This window comes from Mandrillus leucophaeus, unplaced genomic scaffold (genome assembly GCF_000951045.1).
Source record: "Mandrillus leucophaeus isolate KB7577 unplaced genomic scaffold, Mleu.le_1.0 Scaffold317, whole genome shotgun sequence".
Classification (NCBI taxonomy): Eukaryota; Metazoa; Chordata; class Mammalia; order Primates; family Cercopithecidae; genus Mandrillus; species Mandrillus leucophaeus.
Window position 1 is genome coordinate 1,333,877 of NW_012103332.1, and position 20,589 is coordinate 1,354,465.

The 20,589-nt window shown below is 47.0% G+C and overlaps 1 protein-coding gene across 1 annotated transcript in view; it reads right to left on the reverse strand.

Annotated features, from left to right (window-relative positions):
- Positions 1-20,589, reverse strand: part of SLC2A9 (solute carrier family 2 (facilitated glucose transporter), member 9) — a 195,429-nt gene that overhangs the window by 43,259 nt on the left and 131,581 nt on the right. Inside the window, 2 exon segments of the mRNA XM_011987830.1 lie at positions 9,887-9,962; positions 12,962-13,063. Coding sequence (XP_011843220.1) covers positions 9,887-9,962; positions 12,962-13,063 — 178 coding nt within the window.

Below are 20,589 nucleotides of genomic sequence, written 5' to 3' on the forward strand. Positions count from 1 at the left end.
CTGGTGTTCTTGAAAAAGCAGAAAGTGCACCGTAACCTTGGCAGGGAGCTTGCCCACCCACCATTGTTGGACATGAAGCGTCGAATGGTGGAGATCGCTAACTTCCAAAGCCCTGGTACATCCACAGCTGCGTGGGGGGTTAGGAAATACTTTCCTGCCAACTTAGTGGCTATATTCGTTTTCTAGGGCTGCGGTCACAAATCACCACAAACTTGGGGACTTAAGAGAACAGAAATGTATTCTGTCATTGTTCTGGAGGCAGAAGTCTAGAATCCAGGTGTAGGCAGAGTAGGTTCCCTCTGCAGACTCTGAGGAAGAAACCATCCACGCCTCTCTCCTGGCTGCTGCTGCCGGCAATCCTTGGTGTTCCTTCGATTTTAGATGCACCACTCACTCCAATCTCTGCCTCCACCTTCACATGCCCTTCTCCTCCCTGTGTCCTCTCCTTGTCTTATACAGACACCAGTCACTGAATTTAGGGCCCACCCTAAATCCTGATGGTTTCACCTTGCGATCCTTAACTGAGTACATCTGCAAAGACCTTATTTCCAACCAAGGTCACATTCTGAAGTTCTGAGAGAACATGAATCTTTGGGGGACACTACTCAGCCCACTACAGTAGCTAAGAGCACAAACACTGCCACCCCTCTGACTTCGGGGGCACCTGCCCTGTAAAACCTATGATTTATGATCTCTCAGAGACTCAGCCCTTCATATGTGAAGTGGGAATGAGATGGTCTGTCCCCTGGGCTGCCATGAGGATTAAATGAGGCAGATTGCACAGCCACAGGGTTGGTAGATCTGGCCACCAATTCTGGAGCCTTTGGTTGCTGGGCAGTCATTCAGGAAATATGTGGAAATGCTGTCCCTGCACCTCCTCAGCAGAACCCGGATGAGGTCCCTCCTCATCCAGGCCCCCGCGTGGGGGATGTTCACCCAGGGAAGGGGGTTCTGAAGTGCAGCCATGTAGTTAGCCCTTAATCTGGTTCAACCCCTCATTTCACTGATGGGGAAACTGAGGCCAGAGAGGGACAGGGACTTGCCCAAGTTACTGTAGATTTTGGAAATGTCACAGCAGGATTCTAAGAGCATCCCAGACCATCTCTGCCCTCTACTCAGACATTCCTCCTTTTCCCTTTAGCTGGCCACCTCCAGGGCCACTTCTAGCCCAAATGGCACTTTTGCTATTAAAAAAAAAAAGCCCCTTTCTCAAATAAAATATTTTACAAGTTAGTGCATTACTGAATAAACAGAATGATCACACCCTGTGACCTGGTCCAGCCTGGCCAGGGAAGTTCTCCAGATGCCCTCTCTGATGGCAGCAGCTCTACAACCTCTCTGTGAGTTGGGGCAGGCTGCAGCGGGGTGTGGTACCTCTGTGTCCTGGCCAGGAATGAGGACTCAGAAATGCCACAAATGAAAGTCACACTGTCAGCTCAAGGTTAATTCATCAAAGAGCAAAGACTGGTAAATGCATTTTTGAATAAAAAGATGTTAACAAAAGAAGCCCGATCAGTGAATGTGCAGGTGTCCCTCTCACTAGCTGAACCTTTGCTATCCAGACTCCTGTTTTCCAAACAGAGGAATGAATACATTAGATACACGTGTTGATATATTGCTTGCTATCCGAATCCTACTTTCTGTTGTATGTATAAATTTCTGGAACAAAAAGAATTTGGAAAGGGAAAGATATATATATTCTTATTGTGGATAAAAGTATATTCTATGCCACTTGACTGAGGCTTCTCTCTGTTTACTAACCTCCAGCTACAACAACAGGGAACTGAAGCAGAGGGAACAACAACAACAAAAAGCATTCTACAGAATTCACTACGCAGACATGATGAAGAACTTAGAAACGGATCAAAGTTGTTAGAATCATTCTATTCTATGCACACAAATATACATTCTTCATAAATAGTTAAAAGAGATAAGGTAAATCCAGCAAATTGTGTTTCTCTATGATTTGACTTTTAGCAATGTGACTACTCAGTGCATTGACTTTTGATGAATTAACTTTCGTTAAGTTGCTTTGTTTTCTTCACAGCTAATGGCTGGAGGGGTGGAACTTTGGAAATGACCATAATATGTTGAGACTGCCAGAACGGTCAAGGTCTTCGGCCTGTCTCTTATACACATCTAGATGTGTATAAGAGACAGGGTTAGTGCCTGCCTAAGATGGGATGCTGTGTCTTTAGAAATGGCCATAGGTTAGTGCCTGCCTAAGATGGGATGCTGTGTCTTTAGAAATGGCCATAGGTTTGTGTCTGCCTAAGATGGGATGCTGTGTCTTTAGAAATGGCCATAGTTTAGTGTCTGCCTAAGATGGGATGCTGTGTCTTTAGAAATGCCTTCTTGTGTAGTGCACACCCTGAGAACCCATACTTGGTGGCTGTGCTTGCTCTGACTCAATATTTAGAAATCAGTCTAAGTTGTACCTCCTCTAGGTAATGTGATGCCCATTCACCCAGACACACATCTCCTCTGTGCTCCCTTAGTGCCCGGGACCTGCCTTTAGCTTAGTTGCCTATTGTAGACCTTAAGGACCCAGGCTCTGGAGTCAAACTGATAGGAAGTGGAATTCTGGTTCACTGCTGTGTGATCCAGGTAAAGCTCTTAACCTCTCTGAGTCTCAACTTCCTCTATCCACCTCCCCTCTTACCCCAGTGACAGAGCCAATGACTACCTCTTCCTCTTCTTTACTTGGAAACTGAACTCCAAGCTCCTGGCTGGGACCTTTCTTATTCCTCTTTGTGCTCCCAGGGCTGAAGGACTAATTACAATGTTACTGACTTAACCTCCACTGGCACTGGGCATTGCCCTGTAAAACGACATCAGAGTGCGGGGTCTGACATGGGGCGCCCAACAAAGCCATAGGCAAGGAGCACATCACATTGTTGAATCTGCCTGTTTGCTTCTCAGAATCTCAAAATAGTTTTTGATAAAAGCGGAAATGAATCTCTGCCACGCATCGTCGACAGGGGTAAGAACTGGTGCTTGGGAGGTGGCAAGAAATCTTAAATATCACAACGGTTTGCAGAGCCGCAAAAGCTTAGCCCTACCAGATGAAATCTTACTTCTTAGTGTTTCTATCCTTTCGTTACGGAGAAATTTAACGAAAAATAGTCTACCCCTGAAGTGGTGGCAGCTTCCCACTGTTGTTCATCCCGGAGGGCCTCCGTCTCTCTCTGGTTCCCTATCCCTGCCCACAGGACTATAAATAGTCCATTCACGCAACTGCTTTTAAAATCCTGGCAGTCCATGCCTGTAATCTCAGCACTTTGGGAGGCCAAGGTGGGAGGATAACGTGAGCCCAGGAGTTCCAGACCAGCTTGAGAAACACAGCAAGACTCTATCTCCACAAAAAAATTAAAAAGTTAGCCAGGTATGCTGGCATGCACTTGTCCCAGTTGCTCAGGAGGCTGAGGTGGGAGGATAGCCTGAGTCCAGGAGGTAGAGGCTGCAGTAAGTCATGATCACACCATTGCACTTCAGCCTGGGTGACAGAGTGAGACCCTGTCTCTAAAACAAACAAACAAACAAACCTGCAAACAAACAAACCAAACCCTCCTGACCGTAGCTCCTGATTCCCTGATGCCTGCTGGAGCTGGATGGAATTCCACATTTCTCTAATGGTTTGGAGTTCACAGGGTAGTTTCAGATAGTTCATCTTTTAAGTCCTTTCCCTGAAAGCCTGTGCGGTAATGGCGTGGCGTCTGGGTCTTTGTTTCTGGACAGGGACTAGCACCAAGGCTGGGGTTAGTTCTCACCTTCTGAATACATTCATTTTAGAGACATTGATGTGTCCTGAGCAACGGCTACTATTTAGTTTTAAGTCTAGATTTGTGAGACTTTCCATTTGATTTTCATTAAACAATTTTTCAAAAATTGTGACTATATACCAATTTAGTGTCGTTATGTCTCTTAACTTACAGCTCTAGTTATTTTAATGTGTATATGTTTATTTCTTCTATCCAACACTTTCTGCTTGGTCAGGAGGGTTAGAACGTCATTTGTCATTCTGCTTTGCACACAATTCCCTAACTTCTGAGGGGGAAAGGAGTCATCTGATTTGACTCCCCCTAAAGTTCTGGGATACTTAAGGTAATTGGGGCGAGGCCAAGGCCATGGATAGGGTTTTTTCTTTCATTTAGTATTTCTTCATTCACTTGTTTATTCATTCAACAAGTAAGAATGTGCCTGTAGCTGCCTAAGCACCCCATGCCAGGCAGGGAGAACTTGCTGTCTGCTGGCTGAGCTCCCTCTCGGGGCAGTGCAGGATGGTGCACAGAGCCCTCCCACCCAACTTGGGGTAGCGCCGGCCCCCCGGCATGAGATTCACAGGCAGACATAGCTAGGCTTGAGTCTGGACTCTACCTTGCCACTTTTGAGATCATGGATTCAACCTTGCACGCATGAGAGAATTGAAAGGGATCACGTACGAACAATGGAATTTGACACACAAACTGTGTCCTACTTTTTCCCCTCTCCTGCCTCCCGTAAATCCAGTAAGCAATAATTATTCATTCCCAGGTCTGTCTCTTTTGTGGGCTCCTCCAGCACTGGAGGAGTTAAAGGACTGAGCCCTTCCACTTGTAGGGCAGGACCAGGATGCTTCATGGTTCCTTCTTTTCAGATGTTGCAGGTGCAGGCCTGGCATTGAGACAATGTCGCGCAAGTGCATGGCTTTGACTCTTTATGTTTTCTGATGCTCCTCCCATCTTCCTGTCCCAGACTCTTCTCCTGGGTCTGCTGGACACAGCCTTTACCCGCTCTGGATCTCACCGGGCTTCCATTGGGGCACACCTGCTGTGTGCAATCCTAAGAGCCTGGCTGGGATGATCAATGTTGTCTGCAGGAGGGTTTTGCCCTGGGGTCAGTCAGGGCCAGCAGCCAATGCAGTTGAGAACGCCAGCCCCCTTCCTCCTATAGAATGTCTAAGTGGTCATTCTCACCTGGTTTCTGTCCCTCTCCTCTTCCTCTGTGGGGATAGGGGATAGAGACACTGTCTTGTTCATGCTTTTATCTCCAGCTCCCAGCCCAGGGCTGGCACTGTGGCATAACACACACACACATACACACACACACACACACACACACATATAAAATTGCAATATATATATTTGATTTTTGTCCCTAGTTTTTGGCCCAGATTTCTTAAAAGCCTTGGGATTTCTGGAGTAACAAGAGTGGCTTTTGTCATTTAAAATGAAGCCCTAATGTGGTGACTCAGGTGGGCCATTAGATGGTTTCAAGGCAGCAGTGGCCATGTTTGGAGGGTTGGAACCTTCAGCTCCATCTTCCAGCCTCCAAGGAAGGCAGAGGGGCTGCAGGCTGAGTTCAATCACCAATGGCCAATAATGGAATCAATCATGCCCACATAATGGAGCCTCCATAAAAACCTCTAAATGACAGGGTTGGGGAGTTTCCCAGTTGGTAAACACACTGAAGTGCTAGGAGGCTGGTGTATCCAGAGAGGGCATGAAAGCTCTATGCCCCCTGACACACCCCCATACCTTCTCTATGCCTCCCTTCCACTTGGCTGTTTCTGAGTTGTAGCCTCTGTAATAAAGCAATAATTTTAAGTAGGGCGCTTTCCTGAGTTCTGGGAGTCATGCTAGCAAATTATCAAACCTGAGGGTAGCCTTGGGAATCCCTGAATTTATAGTCAGCAGGGCAGAAGCGCCGGCTCCCTGGGACTCTATTTTTGGCTGGTGTCTGAAGTGAGGAAAGTCCTGTGGGACTGAACTCTTTAACTTGTAGGCTCTGTGCTCGCTCTGGGGAGGCAGTGTCAGAATTGAGTTCAATTGTTGGACACCCAGTTGTTGGTGGAGACAAATTGGAGAGGTGATGTGGAAAAATGACATGTATTTGGTGTCAGAATACACACACACATTTGGTGTGAGCTGTGGTGGTAGAAAACACCACACACCACACAGTAGGAACTCAATGAGTATGTTTTGAAAGAATTCATGAAAAATATAAGCATTTATTGGCTGCTGACCCAGAGTCAGGCTGTGTGTTTGGATACAGGGGATAGAAACAAGGTTCTTGTCTTTGAAGCAGTCCCTGATGTTAGGAGGACTGACCAACAATGGCCATTGTAATAGGGGTGGGGGGATACACTAGGAGTTAATCCAGGGGGCTGTGGGAGCCCAGAGGGTCTATCTGTCTGTTTCTAAGAAAGCCTCACGATGCAGTATGAGCTGACTTTTTGAAGATGAGAAGCCACACCTCAAATAGATGAATAAGAGTGGTTGTTGCAAGTGGGCAAATAGCACATGTAAAGGCTGGGACCATGAAGTGTGTGTGTTTGGGGCGGGGGGCAGCTGCCTGTGGCTCCAGATGGCTGCAGCACAGGGAGAATGTGGGATAGAGAGGGAGGGCAGGCAGGGCAGGCAGAGCCGACCACGTAGGTCCCCTCAAATGCTAGTACGCTCCTGCAGTCTTTCCAGTTGAAATCAATGTGATAAACAGAGGGGTCCTTTTGCCAAGCAAGGTATGCACTGAGAAAGGCATTTCCACCAGGACCGCTCCATCCTCTGAGGTGCTCGGACCTTAATTCGCACCTTGATAATGGCAATGGCCTTACCGCTCCATCTTGTTTGCATCTGTCCACCCCACTGAAACACAAACTCCCCACAGAGGACTTAACTTGGTGCCAGGCACAGAGTCAGGGCATCATATTATTTTTAAAGCTGGAATTGACACATTTTGGCAATGATCTTTTCTCAAAAGGTGAAGCTCTTTTCTTTTGCCTCATTTGTTAGACTTCCCTGCCACTGCCTTGGGGTTATGCACACAAATAAAATATGCAGCAGGAAACTGCCTCTCTTGTTTTCTTTCTTTTCTTTCACTTAATTTCAACTCCTTGTCAAGTCTTCTTACATCGACCTGTTCCTCACAGAAGCTGCCTCAGGCGGCCTCCTGGCCCCTTTCTGGGAGATCCATCCCTCTTCTTTAATCATGGAGAGCAGGCCAGTGAGTCTCTCCGCCATTCAGCTCTGAGCATCTTCCTGCCACATTTTCCCGGGGTGGCTCCTCTGGGGACTCGCTCTTCCCTGTCCACTTAGGAAGATGCAAGATAATCTCACAGTCTAAGTGGCAGCTTTCCTTAGACAGGTAAGTTCCCTGAGGCTTTAAACTGTACACTATCAATGTGAGTTTAAATGAAGCTTCTAAACCCTGGTCAATCTTGTGGCTAAAGTCATTGCTAGTCAGCGAGGCGCAGAGGCTGGGTCAACACAGGGGGTTGAAGGTGGACTGGGGAAGCGGAGGGCAGGGGCTGACAGGTGATCTGGGATTGGGAGGCGCAGGCTGCCTTCCCTCCAGGGAGTCTCATAAACACTGATGGGGAGCCCAGCATTTAAAGCCCTGGAAATGCAGCATGTTCTACAGTCAAAAGAAAGTCACAGTCACAAACAATTGGAACAGAATCAGGATCGTTGCGAAAAGGCTTGGGGGGGAAAAAAAAACAGAGAAGACTAAGCTTTGTGGTTTTGGTTAGCAAGGAACATCAGGCAGATTTGTGGATGAGTCCAATCTGGCTTATTTGTGTGAATGGGTGGGGAAGAAGGTCAACTTTTCACTCAGATACAATGCTGACATTTACTGTTTCTTCTGGGAAAACAGCTGTTATGGAAAAAAGATAACTCGAGAAGCACTAAATCACACCGAGAAACGTACCGCTTTCTTGCCCTCATGACCTGCGCTTATCATAGTGGCAACGCCCATGGGACCCTTCGCAGGGGTGGCATTGTCCCGGATAACTGTCCTGGGCTGACGGCTCCAGGCCCCTGGCGGGTGTCTCTGCCTCCAGTTTCTTCTCGCTGCAGGTCTGCCCTGTGGCATTCATGCACACAGATTCCCCAACAGACCTCTAGGGAGTTCCGCAAAACGGCAAATCCCTAGTGCAACATCTAAGACGCTCTGAGATCTGCTTCTAGCTTATCTCTGGACTCTTCCTCTGTGTCTCACCCTGCACTCTGGGCAGCGGTTCTTGATGGGCACACAGCTATCATCGGATGAGGCCTGAATATCCGTGTTTGCTCTGTTTTTTTTTTTTTCTAAGTCACCAGGTGATGGTAATAGATTCAGCCGGGGTTTAAAAACTGCTCCAGCCCAGTGGTTCTTGAACTTGGCTGCACCTTGGAATCATGCAGCGCTAGAAAATGCCAAGCTTGAGCCCTATCCCTCCAAGATTATGGGCTGGTTGCCCTTCGGTGCAGCCTGAAAACCAGGGCTTTAAAAGCCCTGGTGACTGAGCAATGTTTGAGCACCACTGCTCTGGCCCTGGTGGTTTATTTAAGGTTCCTTTGACACGAACTTCTTTCTATGCTCTGGCAGTGGCTGCTCTCACTGCCTGGAAATTCCTCCTTCCCTACCTCACAAGCTAGCCCACTCTCCCAGTTCCAAATTTCAGAGCTAAGGAACTATAGCAGGGGTTGACAAATGTTTAAAATAGTTAGAAAGAAAATATATGAAGCTTGTCAGGCCACATGTGGTCTCTGGCATGCACTCTTTCTTTCCCCCTTTTAAAATGCAAAAGCCATTCTTGGCTGGTGGGTCATACAAAATGGGCCAGGACCAAATCTGACCTGTGGACGTAGAATTGCCTATTTTGTGAGGTGGTGAGTTCCCTGTCAATAGATGTAATCAAGCCATGGCTGAAGGAATTCCTGGCAGGGAAACCATGACTAGGACTTAAGCTTCTGATAAATGACTGAACTAGAAAATCTTTACGGTCTTTCCAACTTGGGATGACTTAATTCTAATTTGTCTTAGCCCCTGGAAGGTTTCCTCATCTGCCAGCTGACCTCCCTCCAGCTCTGAAGTCATTCCCATGTCGTGCTCTGCCTCAGTTAATTGTGAATGTCTGCATGTTTCAGCACAGACTTCATTTCAACACCAAGTGCTAAGATTTAGGGGTCTTCGAATTTAGGAGACAAAGACCAAAGATTGTTCTTGACCTCTGCATTGAGTTAATACCTGAAGCAGGAATGGCTGCAATCACAAAAATCAACATGCTTTTAATTCATCCTCAGCCAAGCTGATGTGCCAACTAGAAAGAAACGAAAAGACCGAGAAGCCCCCCTTCTCAGTCTGACCTTGGCCTCTGCTGGAGGTCCCTGCTGGACATGGACACAGAGCCAGGGAATGGTAGGATCCTCAGTCGCATTGCATCCTTGTCATTGTACAGATGGGGAAACTGAGGCTCACAAAGAGAAGAAGTCTCTCCTACTGACCCATGGCTAGGAAACAGCAGGGCTAGAAATGAGTCCCGGGTAAACTGAGGCTGGGATACTCCAGTTGCACACTCACGCAGGTACCATGTAAGCTGTTGGTGGGGGCCTGGGCCTGGCAATCAGGCCACTCCAGCTACTCACTCATGCAAGTCACCTTCCATCTCTGTCTTCTTTGGAACTGTCCTCAGCCTTAAGTGAGCTTACATAGGTCAAGTTCTTAGCCAAGTATAACACAAAATCAATGATTAATATGTCTTAGACATGGCCATGATTATTGCCACATCTTTCACCCTAGACCGTAACTGCTTAGGCACAGACTGTGTGACTTGGTTGTCTTTGATTCATCACAAACCAGTGTTGCCTCTGGCTCCGAGCCCTCCCGCATGTGAACTGCTCTTGCTGTGCGGTGGGATATTATCTCCCACTCATCTTCAGGTGAGCCCGTTTTCACCTTCTGTGGGGTAGACTGTAGACAGTCGGCTACATTTCAATCGGGCCAAAAGGAAGGCAGCAGACACACATCCCCAGTCAGGCTTTGCTTCCTCTGGGCTCTAGGTGCCCCATCTGTATGAGGAGAGCTCCCCAGCTTGGTGATGCCATGAGCCCCTGGGCGGGGCAGTGAGGAGGGAGGGGCGCCTTACCTGGCCCACTGCAGAAAGAGGCGATGATGGCCAGAATGCCCACGATACTCAGGTAGGGGACCCAGGGGGCACGGTCCTGGGAGAGAACAGGGAGTGGTCAGGTGAGGAGGTGATGGTGTGTCCAGAGGACCTGAGTTCCCACACCAGCTCCTCCTCCACCCATCTGTGTGACCTTGGACAGGTCACTGGATGTCCCCAAGCCCCAGTTTCAGCGTCTATAGCATGGGAACAATGACAACCCTTCAGTCATTCCATCTGCTTATTTTATAGCCATGATGAAATCAGATGAAGCCTGTGATGAGTTTGACATAGTCCTGGCATACAGGAAGTGGTAAATAAATCAATAACTCACATTGATTGAGTGCTTAGTTGGCAGCAGGCAATATGAGCAATTTTCACAGCTTTATCACATTTATAAAAGTTCATCATTTTCAGCAAACTGACACAAGAACAGAAAACCAAACACTGCATGTCTCGCTCATAAGTGGGAGTTGAACAATGAGGATACACGGACACAGGGAGGGGAACATCACACACCGGGGCCTGTTGGGGGGTCAGGGACTGGGACAGGGATAGCATTAGGAGAAATACTTAATGTAGATGATGGGTTGATGGGTGTAGCAAACCACCATGGCACATGTATACCTGTGTAACAAACCTGCACAGGTGCTGCAAACCACCATGGCACATGTATACCTGTGTAACAAACCTGCACGTTCTGCACATGTATCCCAGAACTTAAAGTGTGTGTATGTATGTATATATATTTCCTCATATACATTTTAAAGACTTCTATATTTTGTTTTTAAAAAGTTACCTTAGTTCTGGTATTATTATATAAAGAACCGTATTTGTACCCCTGCCGTCTTGCAAGGTGTGAGATGAGTTAATGCATTTCATGGAATGTGTCTGGAGAAGCTGTCACTCATCTGGGGGTGGGCGGCTTGGTGCTGGTTGCGAAAGGATGTTTTGGGATTGCTCCTGCTCTAGCAGACTGGACGGCTGAGCATTAGAACACAGTGTCACTGGTTCTGAGTGTGTGGGGGTGCCAGGGCTGCCCCAGGAGAGGCCACCTGACTTGAAGGGAAGGTAAGAGCCTGAGCTCACCTCTGTAGGTTGAGCCAGAGTCAGCCCAGTGGGAAAGGAAAGGAAAGAGGTTCCAGGAGGGGGTTCAGCATACACAAGGCCACAGAAGTCTGAGAGGGCACAGTGCGGGGGTGAACTGCAAATAGTCTGGAGTAGAGGACGACGGGTACAGAGGGCAGAGGAATGGGGAACTCCTTACTTCCCCTTGTTGTGTGTCCAAATCCATTAGCTCTAAGGGTTGAGAGGAGCTTCGTGGACTTTCGTAAGCTGTATGAGAATCTGTACCAAGTCACTCACTCACTCATTCAACTGATTGATCTCAGCTGCCCCTGAGTGCCACGCACTGGGATGGGAGGTGGAAATGCAGATATGGTTCAGGCATGGCGCTACACAACTCACTCACTGTCTATTGGGAGAGAGATGCATCAACAGTGAAAGTCAATGGTCCGTGATAAGTGATCTCACAGGGTTCCCCCTTGGGGCTTATGGGAACTCAGGAGAGGGCACCTCACCCAGACTTGGAAGCAAGGGGAGGCTTCCTGCAGGAAGAGGTGTCCAGGAGTGTCCAAGGCTTCCTGAGTCCAGAAAGCAAGGAGAAGCTAGCCAAGCACAGAAGAGCCCTAGGAGAGGAAACTGCCAGGCCCCTTGAGGAGCTGCCGGGGGCAGGGTGTGGGGCACTGGGGGAGACAAAGGTGGCCAAGCCAGGAACAGCTCTGAGACCTTGTGAAGTGAGGCTTAGATGGGGTTCGTGGGCTTCAGGCCTTCCTTTTAAACTTCTGACACAAGTTTCAGAAAGACAATGGCCCAGAACATCACCCAGCTAGCTTCCTGAGAACTTCAGAGGACTGTAAAGATGCCCGGGCTCGGGACAGCTTGGGCCTGGCTGTCAGGAAGGAACTGCACCTGCTAGTACATTGTCCTTGAAGGCAATGCTTCCACCTCCTGCCAGTCAGCGTGCTCGCCAGCCCCACCTCTTCGAAGGGCACCCATCAGACACCACCATGCTTACAGTGCCTTTTTCTAGAAACATTTGGGCCACTAAGACATTTGACAGGTGATCAAAATGTGCACCTATCAATTTCCAGATGCATTTTTGAAAAATGCAAAGATTGATCAATGCTGCAACCTTGCTTCATGCTTCCCATGGCACCAAGACGAGTTGGAGACACTGAGGCAGTGTTCAATTAATGCAGGCTGCCCTGAGCCATGCAGGGGACAGAAGCCCAACATCCGGGGATCTAATCCCAGCTTGCCACCTTCTGGTGGTGCAATCTTGGGAAGCTTCTTTATTTATATTTATCCCTCAGTTTCCTTATCTCCATAAAAGAAAAAAATACCGATGTTGTAAGGATGAAGTCCTTCATCACCCCTCCACCTACATGGACGTCCACTGAGTGCTCGTTCCAAGTGCTTTCTGTGCATTTTCTCATTTCATCCCACAACACCCCTGGACGAAGGGACGACTGACTGTTCCATTTTAGAGATGAGGCCTGGAGAGGAGCTGACTTGCTAAAGTTTCACTACCAGTAAGGAAAAGCCGAGATCCACACAGGCTGTCTGGCTCCAGAGCCACTGTTTATAAAATTGTGACCACTGGGGAAGTGGCTGATATGCAGCACCTGGCATTCATGCTGGGCGGTGACAGCTGGAAGGGGCATCTTAGGGTGGTCTAGTGCAAGCTCTTCTATTCCACAGATGGGTGAACTGAGGCTCAGAGAAGGAAAGTGTCTTGCCCAAGATCACACAACTTGTCAGCGGAAGTGACAGGACCAGAAGTCAGGTCTCTCATGTCCCAGTCCAAGGACCCCTCACCAAACCCTCTTCACTGAGACCCTGAGCAGCTCCAGAAATGAGCTGCCCCCAGGGAGAGCTTTATCACAAGCACTGCTGGTAGAAGTATGAACCCACGAATCAAAGGCCCCACAATGATGAAGCCAGAAGCCAGCTCCATGCTTATCTTCCTCAAATGTGACAAGCACATAATCTCACCTGCAGGGTCAGCATGATGGTGAGGGTCCCAAAGAAGAGGGCCATTAGCCCAAAGTCACCAACGAGGAGGGGTCTCCGTCCCAGGTGCTCAGTGACCAAGCCCTAGTCCAGGGTGAAAGAGAGAGAGCTATTATTCCATTTGTAACCACAATGTGGCACTGGGAACTGGCAATGGCATCATGATTAAAAACTGGCTTTGATCCTGAGACAGCTGGGTCACCTTCTTCACAGCCACAGCCCTGAAGCAATGCCCTTTATGAGAAAGGAAAAAGTGAGGGAGAGAAAGTCACAATTCTTGAGCACCTACAGTGTTAATACGAGCACGTTCCTCCTAATCTTCCTTGCTGGGGTGGACTCCTCCAATCAGGAGTTTGGGAGGAGGAGCTGGATGGATATGGTCAGCACAGGCCTTCTCTCCCTTCAGAGCCAGCCTGCATGGAAGGCGGTTCCTCTGTGTTTCCATGTGGTGGGTTTCGTAGGGGTAGGCACCCACAGCGGGCGCAGGGGTGGGAGTAGACAGAGAAGCCCATGTCATTTTCCAGTCTGCCTGTGTCTGGGGGAGTCAATTTCATTGTGGGATGTGAGGTGGGGAGTCTCTGAGGAAGTCCCTAAAGCTATGTCCTCCAAGTCAGCTTCCCTCAGCCTAGGACTGTCACTGACCTCCATCTGGCTGGCTCCTGTGCCCCCTGCGCCCCCTGTCCACTTGGTCAGAAACAGCTCCTCAACTGCCAATCACTGGAAGAGTAATCGTAGCTGAATGTCAGAGACAGAAAAACCTGGGTTTATATTCTGGCTTTACTACTTTCCAGATGTATGAACTCTGGCATGTGACTTCACTTCCCAAGGCCCCAGGGCCTTTATCTGTGACAAAAGAATCGAAATATCCTTCAACAGGAGTGTCTGCAGTGGAAGTGAGGGTTAAAAAAGAGACTGCATGCAATACACACATTAGGTACTCACATTATGTGAGGTATCCTCCTCTCATACCCCATTTCACAAAAAGAGAACACTGAGGGTCAGAGAGGTGAGACAACAGCAGACACCACAGAGCAAGCAGGTGAGAGAGGGCCAGAAATTGAGCCCAGGGTATTTGAATAAAAATTCATGGATTTTCTCAATGAGGCAATCAGGTGAGGCTTCCTGGAGGAGGCAGTAGCAGGCAGAGATGTGGAGAGCTTGTCAGGCAGAGGGATTAGTGCGAGCAAAGGTTTTGAGGCTGGCAGGTCCTCATCACGACAGTCATTTATCTTGGGCAAGGGGAAGCAGTGACACTGCTGAGGGCCATGAAGCCAGAGCACACATGCCTCCTGCCTGCCAGCTTCAGGTGACGGCGCGAAGGTCACAGCACTGAGATGAACAGTTGCAATCCTGCCCCAAAGCCTCAGGGTTTCTCCACAATGGAATCCAGCTGCAGGGACCCCAGCGCCCTCTACCTCTTCCTCTTTCCTCATACCCTGCTCCTTAGAGGGAAGCAGGTGAAAAGCCATCTAGACAATGGACGGTTGTTCTGCTTGGCAGAGCCGGCCAGCACTGAGCGGTGAGTGACAGCTGCCTGTGCGAAGGGCATAGCCCTGTGGGTCAGCTGAGCACCTCGGCCATGTGGTGCTGCCTGGGGCCACGGACCTTTTGGTCCCCTAGGCATGAACGTTGAAGGGACCAGAGGGTGCTGACCCAGAAAGGCAGAGGCCTGGGAGGAAAATGTGCCTGGCTAATGACTACATGTCTCAAAAAGGCATTTCTAGTCAGAAATGCCTTTCTCCTGTTGCCCAGGGAAGAAGGGCAGACTCAAGCCTCTAAACTTGGCCTCCTGGAAACCTGGCCCAGTGGAACAGAGCACAGGTGGCATCCAGGGGCACATAAGCCTGAAGACGGGCGGCCTGAGCTCAAGTCCTGGCTCTGCCACTTAGCCTTCTTTGCACCCAGGACAGGTTACACAGCTCGTCCAAGTCTCAGTTTCCCCACCTGGAAAATGAGAATGATAATACCGTCTTTGCAGAGTAACTGTGAGATAAAGGGAAAGAACTCACAGTGCCTGAAATAGACTCATGAACAAAAGAGGTTGCCAATAAATGACAGAAAATATATCATTCATTTTAACTAAGGAGTGCTCTGGGGGTCTGGTCCCAACTCTTACCTGTAGCCGGCTGTGTGGCCTTGAACAAGTTAATTAACCCTTCCATGTCTTAATTTCTCATCTTTTCTGATGATAATGGAGTTAGTCTAGATATCGATAGCTAATGATCATTTACTGAGCACCTACTATGTGCCAAGCACCGTATTAAGCACTTTGCATCCAGCAACTTATTTAATCCTGACAACCTTGAGTATGTTCTATTATTTGCACAATTTTACAGGTAGAAAAACAGAGGCACAGAGGCTTTGAAAACTTGTCCAGGGTCACGTGGCTGGGATGATCTACAAAATCTTTTCTGGTTGTTGATACACTAAATGTTCTTGACATTAAACTAGAAATAGACAATGCCACCACTTGGTGACAGCCCAGTGTCCCACCTGGATGTCCAGCTCCTGGATCCAAACAAGAGCACTGATGGCTTTTCTGGTCCTCTGCATTCCTGGCTCTCTGATTCTCTTTCTTCACTTGAAGGCCAGGCGCCTTCATCTTTGCGTCCCCAGAGCCTAGAAGAATATCTGACAGATGTGGACTAAGTGTTTCCGAGGGAGTAAAGGTCTTCTTTATAAGGCAGGCAGAATGATTCTCATTTGCAGAAGGGGACAGTGAGGTTCGAGAACGCTGAGGGACAGTAACTTCGCTTGGTGGGAAGTGGGGAGGGAAGTCAGGCCCAGCGAGAGTCACGGCGAGAAGCAAAGACCAGCAGCTTCTGAGAAAGAGAGAGCGGGGGAGGGATTGAGGGAAGGAGGAAGAGAGGCCTGCATTTAAAGCATCCCTTCCTCCTAGGACCTCATGAGCTGGGTCTCATCAAAGGGGAGACACTGATGGGGCTGTCGTGCCAGGGCCAGTGCAACATGAGCAAGGGAGCTGGGTCCCAGTGCCAGGTAGGACCCCTGCAAAGGTGATGGGAGAAAGAGCCTAGAGATATCAGGGGCTTAGAGAGATTATGAAATTGTGGGCCCAGAGAGATTACGCTGATCTCTGTGTAACTCATACCAATTTCAGTGTAACAATGCAACACACATTAATCTCAGTGCAACACATGTCAATCTCGGCATGGCATGCTCAGTGATCTGGGCCCAGGATCAGAGGCCAAGAATGACTATGGTATTTATCAAAAGTTACCTGGGGCTAATTATTCAGAGAGAAGGAAGAGGGATAGATGCTGTTTTAAACCAAGGGGCAGCTGCAAATGTCCACACCCTTGGACTCAGTCACTCACCTTCTAGGCATTGATCCTAAGGAAATAGATGTTTGGTCAAAGACTCATGGACAAGGACCTTCGTTGGTGTGTTATTTATACTACTGAGGAAATAGAAATAATCTAGAAATCCACCAACAATTAGTTAAATAAATACTGGAATATTTAGATGATAAATATGTAGAAATTAACATAATTTAAAGAATTGTAAAATGGTATAGGAAAATTCTCAGAGTACAATCTTAGGCGAAAAGAATAAGATATAAATCTGTATATACTAAAACATGTAGTTATATAATATAAATTACAATTATGTTAAGCTAATACACCCTGGAAAAACATATGCAGAAATAGTTTATAATGGCTAACTCTGGTTGGGGGAATATGTGATTATTATTTTATTTGTCTGTCAGTTTTCCTGATTTTCTATGGAGATTTTTGACTTAAAAACACCAAAAAGTAGATTTAGTTGAAGTGTGTGGATGCAAATCTCTGTCCATCCCCTGTATTATGTCTTTATTCTTTCCTAATCACCAAAGATTTCCAATACTCATACTGGCAATTTTTCATAACTGTGTAAAATATGATTTTGGTACAATCTAAAGATGTCACAGCTTTTCTTGTGGCTAACAGGACAGAGCCCAAAGTTAAGCTGTTGCTGAAAATGAAGGCTGTTCATAACTGGAATACACAGGAACTTTCTCTCCTAAGCTTCTTAGGGGAGTTGGATTAGAGTATCCAGTGACCTGGTGCTGAAATGACAACAGAATGTGCCATGAAAGAGCATCACAGTTGCTGGGAGATATTATTGCACTGCGACCAGCATGTGTTACATTGTCATACTGAGATCAGCACATGTTACATTGTTATAATGAGATTAATATGTGTTATATTGTTACACTAAGATCAGCATGTGTTACACTGTTATACTGAAATTAACATACATGGTTACTGACTTCAGTATTTTAAAGTTTTTAAAATAGAGTTTCAAGTGCACCACCCACAATTTCAGAGTCAGAAGGTGTGCTTACAAAAATCAGTTGAGAACCATTTTCTTACACCATGATGCTGACGTTCAGATGCTTTGGAAGGGGTGGGCTGAGGGACATGTGGCTCTTTGTTTTGTTTCCCTAAAGTCTCTTGAGGAACCAGTAGCTTGAGCCAATGAAAAGCTGAACACATTCTCCCTGATTTGGAAATGATCTTTAAAGATGGTCCAGGAACATACCAGGGAAACAGCTTTGAAAGAGAAAGAAGGGATAAAACAACCCTCCCATTTGAGAATCAGTCTCCCGGCTCTGTTCTTCCTCCCTCCCTCCTTTAAGTCCAGTTAAAGTGCAGCCTGTCAGAAGGGATTAGAGCGAACACGATATTTCCACTTGACATTAAAATCATGAGTGAAGACGTTAACTCAGACGAACAGCAGACTGAAGGTTACTGATGTCAGCTGGGGATGAGTGTCAGAATCCTAATGCTCCCAGGAAACCCCTCTGGGGACTCCAGAGCCATGGGGTCACCCATCAACTCAGCCCCCATTCACCCAGCACCCAGTGCCCTTCCCCACAGGTCTGGGACCTCTGGTGAAATAATAATGGGAACCTTTTGTTCTGGTTAGGATTTTAAGAAGCAACTTTATAAAGGTGTAGTTTTCATTCAGTATAATGTACCCATTTGAACTGCAGAGTCTGGTATGTTTTGACAAATTTATATACCTTATAACCACAACTACAATTAAGTTATTGAACATTTCCATCACTTCCCAAAATTATCTTGTGTCCCCTCCCCCAACCCCAGGCAACCTCCGATCTGCTTTCCAGCACAAGGATTCGATTTATCATTTCTAGCATTTCATATTGCTTATTGCAGTGTTTTCGAGATTCATTCTTCTTGTTGTACATATCTTTTTTTTTTTTTTTTTTTTTGAGACAGAGTCTCGCTCTATCACCCAGGCTGGAGTGTAGTGGCGCGATCTTGGCTCACTGCAAGCTCCGCCTCCCAGGTTCACGCCATTCTCCTGCCTCAGCCTACTGAGTAGCTGGGACTACAGGCATCCACCACCACGCCCGGCTAATTTTTTGTATTTTTTTAAGTAGAGACGGGGTTTCACCATATTAGCCAGGATGGTCTCGATCTCCTGACCTCATGATCCGCCTGCCTCGGCCTCCCAAAGTGCTGGGATTACAGGCGTGAGCCACCGTGCCCGGCCTCTTGTTGTACATATCAACAGTTCTTTTGTATTGCTGATCAGTATTCCATTGCATGGGTATACCAAAATTTGTTTCTCCATTCACCTGTTGACCCAATAGCTGTTTCTAGTTTTCAGCTCTGAGAAATAAAACCATTATCAGTATTGATTGGTATATGAGTCTCCATGTAGACATGTGTTGATTTCTCTTGGGTAAATACCTATGAGTGGAATGACTGGGTTGGATGGGTAAAACCTTCATAAGGAACTGCTAAAATGTTCTCTGAAGTGGTTGTGCCATTTTACGTTCCTACCAGCGGTGGGTGAGCCTTCCGGTTAGTCCACATCCTTGGCAACACATGGTATTATATCAACCATTTAAATTTCTGTCACCCTTTTGGTGAACAATGGTATCTCATGTGGGTTTTAGTTTTAATTTTCCTGATGACTAACAATGTTGAGTGTCTTTTCATGTCCTTTTTGATGTTTTCGTTATCTTCTTGGGTAAAGCATGTGTTCAGATATTTTGCTCATTTTCAAGTGGGTAGTTGGTCTTATTATTGAGTTTTAAGAGTTCTTTATGTATTCTGAATTCACATCCCCCCTCAAATGTGTTTTATAGGTATGTTCTCCACGTCTGTGACTTACCTTTTTATCTCCTTAACAATACCTTTTAAATAGTCAGTTTTTAATTTTGATGAAATCCAGTGTACCATTTGAAAAATGGTTTGTGATTCTGTATCTCTCCTATTCCAATGTTGCAAAACTTTATTCTTTGCTTCTAGAAGTTTTAGAGTTTAGCTTTTATGTTTAGATACATGATCCATTTTGAGTTAATTTTTTGTATGGTGTAGTAAGAGTTGCCATTCACATTTTTCCATGTGGATATCTACTTTTTATGGCACTATTTGTTGAAAAGACTATCCTTTCCTCATTGAATTACTTTAGCAACTTTTTGTTTTCTGGATTCCATTCTGTTCCATTGATCTGTGGGGCTGCCCTATCTTATGCCTATCTCATGCTGTCTTTATTCCCATGTTTGAACATTGTTACACCCCTTACTATATACCAGGAATGGTTCCGGGTGCTTCGCATATATTAATAGCTTAACTCTGATAACATTTTCTTGGGGTAGGTGCTATTGTCACCCACTATTATATCCAGAACTTGAGGCTCAGAGGGGTTTAGTAACCTGGCTAAGATTGCACAGCGAGTCAGAATTCAAGTCTAGGTACTCTGGCTCCAGAGTCTTGCTCTTAACCCTTGTGCTCTACTTCCTCTCCTCAGTGTTTCTGAGGCAAATACACAGTCACATTTGTCAAAAGAATATGCACATGCTCCCAAAGTTTTTCTCCCTTCATTTGTGTGAGTTGCCTGAGGTCACTGAGAGCCTCCAACAGCATTGGCACTGGGGCACAGAGAAGACAGAGCCAGGAATCTCATTCCTTGGGGAGCTTTACGGGCTGAATTGCATCCTCTCAAAAAAGGATATATTGGAATCCTAATCTCCTATTCCTAAGAATGTGATCTTATTTGGGAATAGGGTCTTTATTTTTAGGTGATTAACTTAAAATGAGATCATTTGGATGGGCCTCAATCCACGACGACTGGTGTCCTTGTTAAAAAGGAAAGTGTGGACATGGAGACAGACACGCACACACGCCTGTAATCCCAGCACTTTGGGAGGCCAAGATGGGTGGATTACTTGAGGTCAGGAGTTCAAGACCAGCCTGGCCAACATGATGAAACACCATCTCTACTAAAAAGAATACAAAAATTAGCCAGGTGTGGTGGTGCATGCCTGTAATCCCAGCTACACGGGAGGCTGAGGCAGGAGGGAGGTTGAATCGCTGGAACTGGGACGCAAAGGTTGCAGAGAGCCAAGATTGTGCCACTGCATTCCAGCCTGGGTAACAGAGTGAGACATTCCATCTCAAACAAACAAACAAACAAACAAAAAGACATACACAGACAGAATGCCATGTGAAGATGAGGCAGGGGTCGGGATGATGCTTCTGCCAACCAAGAAGCACCCAAGATCACCCTGCAAGTTCCGAGAAGCTGGGAGAGAGGCACTGGACGTTCTCCCTCACAGCCCTCTGGAGAAAGGA